At 54.0% G+C, this 11,610-nt stretch overlaps 3 protein-coding genes across 3 annotated transcripts; all 3 read left to right on the forward strand.

The window, feature by feature from the left end:
* On the forward strand, positions 1–4,285 carry BO97DRAFT_469220 (26S protease regulatory subunit 4). Its single transcript, XM_025699820.1, has 5 exons — positions 1–167; positions 247–312; positions 372–1,440; positions 1,497–1,721; positions 2,084–4,285. Exons 1-5 carry the CDS (start codon positions 165–167, stop codon positions 3,883–3,885), a joined length of 3,165 nt encoding a protein of 1,054 aa, XP_025553568.1. The 5' UTR covers positions 1–164; the 3' UTR covers positions 3,886–4,285.
* Positions 4,286–4,910: 625 nt separating this feature from the next.
* Positions 4,911–7,488, forward strand: BO97DRAFT_341013 (DUF803 domain membrane protein; the record flags this gene model as incomplete). Its single annotated transcript, XM_025691619.1, has 2 exons — positions 4,911–5,931; positions 5,990–7,488. The coding sequence occupies 2 exons, from the start codon at positions 4,911–4,913 to the stop codon at positions 7,486–7,488; spliced, it is 2,520 nt and encodes an 839-aa protein (XP_025553569.1).
* A 947-nt stretch (positions 7,489–8,435) lies between these two features.
* BO97DRAFT_340785 (putative beta-glucosidase) lies at positions 8,436–11,347 on the forward strand (the record flags this gene model as incomplete). The annotated part of the gene is made up of 11 exons (XM_025691613.1): positions 8,436–8,613; positions 8,687–8,779; positions 8,838–8,945; positions 9,001–9,077; positions 9,131–9,238; positions 9,293–9,471; positions 9,519–9,587; positions 9,637–9,852; positions 9,901–10,198; positions 10,261–10,499; positions 10,567–11,347. The coding sequence occupies 11 exons, from the start codon at positions 8,436–8,438 to the stop codon at positions 11,345–11,347; spliced, it is 2,346 nt and encodes a 781-aa protein (XP_025553570.1).
* Between the last annotated feature and the right edge of the window lie 263 nt (positions 11,348–11,610).

Here is an 11,610-nt window from a genome sequence, read left to right on the forward strand (position 1 = left end):
ATCTCGTCAGCTTCACGCCTTCCATCCTCTGCCATCACCTTCATCCATCTCGCTTTGCGCCCCCTTCTCCACCCTCCCCCATACCTTGCATTCAAGACCATTACCTCTAGTGGCAATTGATTCTTCTACTTACTACCTGCCCTGTGTCTTAAAACTCTAGGACTATGGTATGTCGCCAACCCTTGCTGTCGTTCACAGCGCTTGACGGCTCGTGACGTCCCCCATCTAACCTATCTGAACGATTAGGGTAACCAGCAGTCCAACATCGGCGGAGGCCCCGGTGGGGATGGAAGAGACGACAAGGATAAGAAGGTACATCCATCCTTATGCTCAAAGTCCTTATACTTTGGCTTACCAATACTCCTCGACAGAAGGATAAGCCCAGATATGAACCACCCCCTCCCCCTACGACTCGTCTCGGACGCAAGAAGCGCAAGGCTGCCGGCCCGAGTACGGCTTCCAAGCTTCCCGATATCTTCCCGACCTCACGATGTAAACTACGATACCTCCGCATGCAGCGGGTCCACGATCACCTCCTGCTAGAAGAAGAATACGTTGAGAACATGGAGCGTCTGCGCAAGACCAAGGCTCAGGCTGCTCTGGATACCGCTAGCCGGAGCGACCTCGAAATCACGGACAGAAATGCAGATGAGAGGAGCCGGGTCGATGACATGAGAGGTAGCCCTATGGGCGTCGGCAACCTGGAAGAGTTGATCGATGACGACCACGCCATCGTCTCCAGCGCCACTGGGCCAGAGTATTACGTCTCCATCATGTCTTTCGTCGATAAGGATCTGCTCGAACCGGGTGCCAGTATCCTCCTGCACCACAAGTCGGTTTCCGTGGTTGGTGTGTTGACCGAGGAGTCCGACCCGCTCGTCTCCGTGATGAAACTCGACAAGGCGCCCACGGAGTCGTACGCAGATATTGGTGGTCTCGAGACTCAGATCCAGGAGGTCCGGGAATCCGTCGAGCTTCCGTTGCTCCACCCTGAGTTGTACGAGGAGATGGGCATCAAGCCCCCTAAAGGTGTCATCCTTTACGGTGCTCCGGGTACCGGAAAGACTCTGCTGGCCAAGGCTGTCGCCAATCAGACCAGTGCCACTTTCCTGCGTATCGTTGGTAGTGAGCTGATCCAGAAGTATCTCGGAGATGGTCCCCGCCTGGTTCGACAGATCTTCCAGGTTGCCGCCGAGCACGCCCCGTCCATTGTCTTCATTGACGAAATTGATGCTATTGGTACGAAGCGTTATGACTCCACGTCCGGTGGTGAGCGAGAAATCCAGCGTACCATGCTTGAGCTTCTCAACCAACTGGATGGTTTCGACGACCGGGGTGATGTCAAGGTCATCATGGCTACCAACAAGATTGAGACTCTGGATCCTGCCTTGATCCGTCCCGGACGTATCGACCGAAAGATTCTCTTTGAGAACCCGGACCGTAAGTTTTACTATTGATGTTCGATTGAATGAGCTCTCATACTGACCATCTCTCAGAAAACACTAAGAAGAAGATTTTCACTCTGCACACGTCGAAGATGTCGTTGGGTGACGATGTCGACTTGGATGAGTTCATTAACCAGAAGGATGACCTTTCTGGTGCTGACATTCGGGCCATTTGTACTGAGGCTGGTTTGATGGCTTTGAGAGAACGCCGGATGAGGGTGCAGATGGATGACTTCCGTGCTGCCAGGGAGCGCATCATGAAGACCAAGCAGGACGGTGGCCCGGTGGAGGGATTGTACTTGTAGGCGCGCATGATTGGTGATGTATTTAGATCTATATTAGCTCGACAAGTGATATCTGGTCTATAGGTTTCTATTGTATCAATCAGGCAAAAGATAGTAGTGTATGCTCTGACAAACACTTTAAATCACACGTCTATAATTTGCAAAATCCGACTACAATTCTGTGAGAAGCCATGCTCACTGCGGAGCGTCACGTCATGGTTGTTATCAGAGACAATGCTCCTTATCACCACGTGTTTGACAAAGCAAACAAGACAAATCATACAAACTCTCCATAGAGTAGGAGCATTGCCTGGGTCGCCATCTGAAGTCATCGTTTCCCATCCTGCAATCCAGGTCATCAATTCGACAAAATGGAGGGATTCGACGAGGACGCTTTCAAGAAGTTCTTCCCGACCAGCTTTGGCCGGCAGGAGAAGAAAACCGACGTGAGCACTCAGATTGATCGCACCAAGCGCACCGAAGTTGCCGCGAAAATCGACAGCGACAACGAGCAGACGCAATCGAATAGCGATGCCGCTACCGAGGCGCAGGCCATACCTGAGCCAGCGGAAAGGGAGGCGAAACCCGACAGTGATGATGGGAGCGACGATTCCGACTCCGACGACGATTCAGAAGACGACGAGGACGAGTTTCCCGTCTCCCACGAGATGTTACTCAAGACCCACGACCGCGCGGTGACTACATTGACGGTTGACCCCTCGGGGTCACGATTGATTACCGGCTCCACGGACTGTACGATTAAACTGCACGACTTCGCTTCCATGACGCCGTCGACTATCCGCGCCTTCAAGTCGGTCGACCCATCCGCGAAGAAACAGTCCGCCGCCCAAGAAGCGCACGCCGTACACTACGTTGCCTTTAACCCTCTGGCCCCGACCTACGTGATGGTCGTCTCCGCTACCGCGCAGCCGAGGATTCTGAATCGCGATGGTGATACGGTTACCGAGTTCGTCAAGGGTGATATGTACTTGAGGGATCTCCATAATACCAAGGGCCATATCTCGGAGGTGACGAGCGGAGCATGGAGCCCGACCGACGAGAACTTGTGCGCCACGGCTGGCACAGACAGCACGGTGCGCATCTGGGATGCGAATGTAGGCAGGACGCAGAGAGAAGTCATTGTGCATAAATCCAGGATGGCTGGATCCGCTGGTCGGAGCAAAATGACGGCTGTCGCTTGGGGTTCGCCTAAACAGGGAGGTTCCAATGTTCTCATCGGTGCGGCTCTTGATGGAAGCTTGATGATGTGGGGTGGTGATGGGCCATTCACTCGCCCGAGTGGTGAGGTTCGGGATGCTCATACAAGAGACACCTGGACGAGCGGCATCGCCATCAGCTCCGACGGCAGGTTGGTAGTCACTAAAGGCGGAGATGACACGATCAAGCTCTGGGACACGAGGAAGTTCAAGAAGCCGATCACGACCGTCTCTCACCCGTCCAATTCTCGCTATTCGACGTCGAACATTATCTTTTCACCCTCCTCGGCAAATGTTCTTACCGGCTCTGAAACTGGCCACTTGCATATTTTGAATCCTGCTACGCTGAAGCCCGAGCTTGTTACACCAATTACTCCCGGATCCCCTGTCATCAGTGTCTTATGGCACGAGAAGATGAACCAGATTCTCACCGGCTCTGCGAACGCCGAGACGCATGTTCTCTATAACCCGAACATGTCGACGAAGGGTGCAGCCTTAGTCATGTCTAAGGCTCCGAAGCGCCGCCACATCGATGACGACCCTAGTCTCACCATGGATCTCAGCCAGGGCATCTCCGGAGATTCTGTTGTGGTAGGATCGAACGGTGTCCCCCACTACAGCTCATCTACTTGGTCTGCCCGCCATCCGACCATTGGATTGACGGCTTCAGGACGTCCCAAGGATCCCCGAAGACCTCACATGCCAGCGGCGACTCCATTTGCCAAGTCGCAACCGGATGAAAAACATATCCGGGAGAACATCCCTCTCAGTTCCATGCGGGATGAAGATCCTCGGGAGGCCCTGTTGAAGTATGCGGACAAGGCCGAAAAGGATCCGATCTTTACGAAGGCCTGGAAGGAAACACAGCCCACGCCCATCTATCGGGACATTAGCGATGATGAAGACCAGAAGCCAGATAAAAAGCGGGCACGGAGGTAGACGGTAAGGCGTGTTTTGCTTGCTAGTTCCATCGGTCGTTGCGACCGCAGTCTCTTTTGGGAGATCTCTGGCAATACTTGTATATTTCTTATATCCCGATGGCGTTTAAGGTGTGCAACGGAAACCTCAATAAGACCGGAAAAGATACCATGGTCAAGTGGAGACGACTTCGGAGATCCTTCAATTCGGAGTCATAGACGTGTTTACATGTAGGATGACCAAAACTTGAACCAGTTCATGCTTGATGACGTTGGACCGACAGGGAGGGAGCGGAGAAAGAACAGGCGCCGCCTCATTCCTCGGATCGCGGTGTAAGAAATGCCAATGACTGCTTGACATAGAAGTAGAAGTATAAGGATGTAGTATTTGAACAGAGGCTATGATCCTCCTCATCTTTAGCTTCCTTGGTAGCTGCACGTGTGACTGCTCACGTCCTGGATTAAGGGGATAAATTATTTAACTTAGTTCATTGTTGTCGGTTCGCTCGGCATCTTTCCTTTCCCTCTTCCTCCCAACCCCGAACAAACCAAATCAAACCAACCGACTCTTCCTCCGATCGCTCGATCGACTCTTTCCTCCACCACACCCTCTTGAGAATCTGATCCTCATCATTGACACGCCACTAACTTGGGACTCTGGCTATTTCCCTGGTCAATCCTTTTGTCCAACAAGCGACTCCATCCATACCCCCCTGCTCTTGAACGACAACGAAGATTAGGGGTTCTAAATCCAGCATGCGGTGGTTCTCAGAAGCATGAACGACGGCTCAGGAAATTCATCACCAGCGCAACTTTGGTGAAGTGACTTGAGATCCTGGCCTTGCGTTACGAGCCTATTTGAATATTTGTTTTCGGCGATAGCAGACAGCGAAAAGCTTCGGTATTCCTGCACACTCAGGGTTTGGTGATTCTCCGCATAGCATTTGGGGCTTCCGCCTTGTCTTATCTCCGTCCCTCAAGCGTCAATCCTCATTTTCGACATTCCCGCTTTTCCCGGGCCCCCTTACGCCCGAAAGCCCATTGCATATGGAGCACATGCGGGAGATGCCCCTGGCAGCAGGTCTGCTCACCGCGCTCGTGTCTTCCGCCATTCCGACGCCCACCGCCCTACCCCATAACTTGCCTTCCTCGTCTCAGCTATTACCTTCCCCGACTACGACCCCCGTATACGATGGCGGCAGAGGTGATGGTGGAGAGCCGGGTGGCATGCACGAATGGTCCTCCCTGATTGGCATAGTGACCGCGCTGGCTGGCAATGTGCTAATTTCTCTGGCGCTCAACATCCAGCGCTACGCGCACATCCGTATCGATCGGGAATGGGAGCAGGACAAGCTACAGAAAGAACTGCACTGGAAACGCGCTCACCAAGGTCAGGACGACGCGAGTCTCTATGGAACAGTCGATGAGCCCGATCTAGGTGATGGTGAAGTCGGCCGAGGGCGCAACCGGGTCCCTCCTCAGGGTCGTTACAGGGATGAATCCCCGGACTTTATACCAGAGGACGCGCACGCCCGTTCCGGACGGAGTCAGCGGTACCGCGACGATGATGACAACTCCGGAGATTACATGCGGGACTCCATGCTGTCCGACAACACCGTGCGGCCGGAGAACGAGGGCGAGCGCCGTACTGGCCGCAAATCCTACCTTCGATCCCCTTACTGGTGGGTCGGAATCGTGCTCATGTCGGTGGGCGAGGTGGGAAACTTCATGGCGTATGGGTTCGCGCCTGCGTCGATCGTGTCCCCCCTGGGAGTGGTCGCGTTGATCTCGAACTGTGTCATTGCGCCCTTCATGCTGAAGGAGAAGTTCCGGCAACGTGATGCTTGGGGTGTTCTCATCTCCATTGCGGGCGCAGTGATCGTGGTAATCAGTGCGCCGTCTTCGGAGGAGAAAATCGGCCCGCACGATATCTGGGTCATGATTACACGCTGGGAGTTTGAGCTCTACCTAGGTCTCACGGCTGCGTTGATTGTTGGGCTGATGTGGGCGAGTCGTAAGTATGGGCCGAGCACAATCTTGATTGATGTGGGCTTGGTTGCGTTATATGGTATGTCCATTCTTGTCCATTGTGCTTCTTGCAATGATTGCTCATGTTGTTTATGCAGGCGGCTACACTGCTTTGTCCACGAAAGGTGTTTCGTCTCTATTGACATTCACCTTTTGGCATGTTATCACGTTTCCCGTCACGTATCTCCTCGTATTCATCCTCGCGTTCAGCGCAGTAATGCAGATTCGCTACATCAACCGAGCTCTGCAACGCTTCGATTCCACCCAGGTGATTCCGACCCAGTTTGTGCTTTTCACCCTTTCCGTCATCATCGGAAGCGCCATCCTATATCGAGATTTTGAGGCTTTCACGGCCAAGCGAGCAACTAAGTTTGTGGGCGGCTGTCTCTTGACGTTCTTGGGAGTGTACTTCATCACCAGTGGCAGAGTTCGCAGCGACACCGAGTCCTCTTTCTCGGTTGACGACGAAGAAGAGGCGATCGGCCTGCTGGCGGGCGAGCGCTATCATGACAATGTCGATCTGTCGCCACCTCCAGCTCCGCAAGCCAAAGTGCATAGGCCGGGACGGACACTCCGCAACTTTCAGGATGGCAGTATGGACTCTCCGTCAGGGTCACTTCTCAGCCACGGCCTCGAGGATGTGGATGACAACCTACCCACTCCCCGTGGTGTCTTGTCTGCTGCACCATCATCACCCACGGGCTCTCTTGTCGCCGAATCGACATCTCGCCGCTCCGATGAGCTCACCTCACCTGTACATCCCAGTTCGCTTCTTAGAAACCCGTGGATTGAGTCCCGCGGATCAACTTCAGCCTCAATTCACCGTCCCTCCACACCCCCTGAAGAGCGTGGGCAGAACACACATGAATCACCGTTCCTGCTTCGCTTCCCCCCAGCTCCTGGCGCAGAGGATTATGAACCGCAAGGTACGCCCACTGCCGCAGCGACCGAGAGACCTCAACAGAATGTCCAGCGTGTTGTGGTCCCCCAGACCCCACCAGCACGCAGACTTCGTAACTCCATCTCTAATTTCTCACCCGGTCCTCTTCTCCCGGCAATCTCATCTGGCTTCAGTGCAGTGGTTGCCGAGTCACTCCGCCGTGGTGAAATCAGCCCCAACAAAGGTCGGAGGATCGGCCGACGCATCGGCCGGAAGAGGCAGCTGAGTACGACAGTATTGGAAGGGTCCAGTCGAAATGCAAACGGGGGAACACTCCAACCCATTCGTGATTTGGATGGAGGTGCTAGTGTGGGCCTGAACCCTCGATTTCCGCTGTCAGACGGCCGGCTTCATTCTACGGGTGAGCTCTCTACGGCTCCCGTGACTGTCGGCGTTTCCACTCCTGCGCTCGAATCCGATGATGCATCAAGGACGTCCAAGCCCCAGGATATTGCTTCGCTTTCGCGACTTCGAAGCCTGAGTGATTCGTGGAGCGGAGGATTGGCCTGGCTCGGCGGTGTGCTCCACAAACCCGGTGCCAACAAGGGACCCGTCAATTCACCTTTGGCGGAAGACCAAGTAGTTGACAGCAGTAGCGGGGCACAGGGCAGTCAAGCCCAAGCCCAGCGGGGGCCCGAGTCTGACGCGCAGGTGTAGGTTGGGAGCGGTCTCTCGTCAGGTGGCTGAGTCCCTCACCACTTGTTAGTTAGTACATACTTTTGTTTTCGAGTAACATACGGGCGGAAGATAATGTCAGATAGCATCCGCATCTCCTTGCACTATATAGGTGTTCTAATAGACTTTAGCAGTGTGTGATCATCGATCGAGGCGGGCGAGTGGAGGAAGTCCATTCTGTATAATAGGGTGCATCTAGTCAAATGGCAGAAATGACGGTTGCCCACAATTACAGTGGACTGACTGACTGAATGACAGCTCATACGACTGAGTTGAAATATCGGATCTAGTCGAAGAACTAGTCATGCAAAGCGCAGGCAAGCTGCAGCAGAGCGAGACTGTCGATAGGCGGAAAGACTGGGCAGACCCTGGCAATTCCCCCGGGCTTAATCTATCCTGGTCGACAACCCCTCATCTTTTCATCCTCTCCCCACCTGCAATTTAGCCGTGAATATCACCCTGGGAAATTGATGGCTCCATCATCAATCTATTCTGGCTCGTCGGGCCGGACCATTCAACGTCAATAATTGCCATTGCTCCATTGTATTCGCGGCAATCATTCGTCTTCGCCTTCTTGCTTCCACAGTCTTGGTTCAGACTAGGGATGCATCGCAGCTGGCTCTCATCTCCGAACCGACTGTCTGAGCAGCCTAAACTAGTCTCCTTCTGCGGACTTGTTCGATTTCCCAGTGACGTTTGCTTTGGCTTCCCTGTTCTTGCCGGGACTCCGCTGCAATTGAATCCTTGAGCACCCCGACCACCGACCACGCGATGAAGGAGTATAAATACCGCCCTTGTGCCTCTCGCCTAGACGGAGTACGGTTTTCAAAACTGACGCCTTACTTGTCTTTTGCGCTCAGAAGAGAACTGGGACTGGATTGAGAGTCGACTTGTGGATTTCTCTAGCCCTCCCTCTCACTCTCTGCAAGATGGGTGTCAGCTTGCTCACTAAGGGCCTTGCGCTCCTTCATCTCTGCGTCGGGTTGGCGGCCGCGAACAATGGCTCGACACCGCTCTACAAGAACCCCAATGCACCGGTGGAAGATCGTGTCACTGATCTCCTGGGTCGGATGACGATCCACGATAAGACTGCACAATTGCTGCAAGGTAATGACCCCCTCATTCGTCGGTGGTGGTTGTAATTGGTGACCTCAGATGATCTGATTGTAAAGTGCTACAGGTGATCTCTCGAACTGGATGAATACTACGACCGGAGAGTTCAACTACACGGGTCTGGTCGCGAATATGGAGCTGAAGGCTGGAGGGTTCTATGGTAAGAGGATCTTTTGTAGTGCTTGGCTTGGTGGCAGGACAGGCTGACTGGGTTGTAGTTGGATATGCGGTGCCATGGGATTGGATGGTAACCAACATCAAGCATGCGCAGGACTACCTGATTCATAACACGACGCTTGGGATTCCTGCGCTTGTTCAGACGGAAGGTAGGGCCTGCTGTGATTTACCTGGTGGGGAGAATGTCCTTGCTGACGGCTATAGGTATTCATGGGTTCTTGGTCGAGAATGCCACGATCTTCAATTCACCCATTGCATATGGGTGCTCTTTCAACCGCGAGGTAAGTACGTCTATGAATACTTGAGGGCTGCAGTTTAAACGGATGGGTTATAGTTGGTCTACAAGATGGCCAAGATCATCAGTCAGGAGACTCTCGCTCTTGGTGTCAATCAGCTATTTGCTCCTGTCGTTGATTTGGCTCGGGAACTGCGATATGGTCGGGTAAGCAGATTCTCTTGATATCCCTCCCGCTAAATGCTGACAGCAATCTCATAGGTCGAAGAAACCTACTCCGAGGACCCGTATCTTGCTGGCGAGATTGGTTATAACTACGTGAAGGGCCTGCAGAGTCTGAATGTTTCGGCCACCGTCAAGCATTTCGTGGGTTTCAGTGCCCCTGAGCAGGGATTGAATACCGCACCGGTTCAAGGAGGAGAACGATATCTTCGTACCACGTGTGTATGTCCGACTGTCTTGACGAATCGTGCTGACGCTGATGTAGCTGGCTGCACTCTTTCAAACGCGCTATCATCGATGCCGGTGCCTGGAGTGTCATGAGCGCATATCACTCGTGAGTTCAATTCATTGACTAGCCGAACACCTTGCTTACAGATGTCCAGTTACGACGGCATTCCAGCTGTAGCCGATTGGTTCACCTTGACGAAGATTCTCAGAGAAGAATGGGGCTTTAAGCACTGGGTTTTCAGCGATGCCGGTGGCACTGATCGACTCTGCACGGCTTTCAAGCTCTGCCGAAGCTCCCCAATCGACATGGAATCGGTTACTCTGCAGGCGCTACCTGCCGGCAATGACGTTGAAATGGGCGGTGGCTCTTTGTGAGTGACCTAGTGTTCGAGTCGTGTCTGTATACTGATGACGTGCAGCAACTTCCAGAAGATCCCTGAGCTTGTGGAGTCCGGCAAGCTCGACATTGAGACCGTCGACACCGCTGTCTCGCGTGTCCTTCGGGCGAAATTCGAGATGGGTCTCTTCGAGAATCCCTTCCCTGCTGCTCCCGAGTCACAGTGGCACGAGCTGATCCACAGCTCGGAAGCGGTCGAGCTTGCTCGGACTCTGGACAAGGAGTCTATCGTGTTGTTGGAGAACCACAACAAGACCCTTCCCTTGAAGAAGGGCGGCAGCATCGCGGTCATTGGGCCCATGGCTCATGGTTTCATGAACGTGAGTGGCCCCGTTTTCCTCTGCGAAACGATTTGGCGAAGGTATTGACCAACGGTTTACAGTATGGAGACTACGTCATCTACAAGAGCCAGTACCGTGGCGTGACGCCTCTGGACGGCATCAAGGCTGCTGTCGGCGATAAAGCCACAGTCAACTACGCCCAAGGCTGCGAGCGCTGGAGCAACGATCAGTCCGGCTTCGACGAGGCCATCACAGCGGCCAAGAAGTCCGACGTCGCCGTCGTCGTCGTGGGCACCTGGAGCCGCGACCAAACCGAGCTCTGGTCCGGTTACAACGCTACGTAAGTATTCTTTACAATGGCCTATCCCCCTTCTCTACCTTTCACATATCCTAAACGAAGTCAACAGCACCGGTGAACACATTGACCTCGACAATCTCGCCCTCGTAGGCGCCCAGGGCCCGCTGGTCAAAGCGATCGCCGACACCGGCGTGCCGACCATCGTGGTCCTATCCAGCGGCAAGCCCGTCACAGACGTGACCTGGATCGCCAACTCGACGGCCGGTCTGATCCAGCAGTTCTACCCGTCGGAGCAAGGCGGCGCGGCGCTCGCGGACGTATTGTTCGGCGACTACAACCCGTCCGGCAAGCTGTCAGTCAGTTTCCCGCGCTTCGTCGGCGACCTGCCCATCTACTACGACTTCCTCAACTCCGCGCGCAACATAGGCCCCGCCGGCCACGTCTACGCCAACGGCACCCTCGACTTCGCCTCCCAGTACGCCCTGGGCGACCCCACTGCCATCTACGAATTCGGCTACGGCAAGAGCTACGTCGACTTCAAATATGGGCCCGTCACGCTCAGCAAGACCAACGTCTCTGCGTCTGACTCGGTCACCGTCAGTGTGGACGTGACCAACACCGACTCCCAACGCGACGGCACCGAGGTCGTGCAGGTGTACGTCTCGGATATGATCGCGTCGGTGGTTGTGCCGAACCGCGCTCTCAAGGGCTTCGAGAAGGTGGTCATCCCCGCTGGCAAGACTAAGACGGTGGATATCGAGTTGAAGGTCGAGGATCTCGGCCTGTGGAACAAGTCCATGCAGTATGTTGTCGAGCCTGGCGCGTTCGCCGTGCTGGTTGGTAGCAGTTCGTCGGATATCCGGGGCAATGCGACGTTCTATGTGGAGTAGAGTAGCGACTCAAGGCTGTGGGCGGATTCTGTTGGTTTGGGTGGTAGTTTAGCTGCGTTTGCCGAGTCGGTGGTCTTGTTGATATCAGAGAGCCGAGCATAGATCAAGATACTGCTTCATATAGGTGAATCTAGAGCTGTCGTTGCCATACTAAAGATATGTACATCTGAACAGCGATTTGTTTCTGAGTATAGATACCTCACACACTCAAAGCTCTCGAAATTAACAAAGTCGAAAGATTGACCCAGATGTTAGCACGATCC

This window comes from Aspergillus homomorphus (genome assembly GCF_003184865.1).
Source record: "Aspergillus homomorphus CBS 101889 unplaced genomic scaffold BO97scaffold_9, whole genome shotgun sequence".
In the NCBI taxonomy this organism is placed as follows: Eukaryota; Fungi; Ascomycota; class Eurotiomycetes; order Eurotiales; family Aspergillaceae; genus Aspergillus; species Aspergillus homomorphus.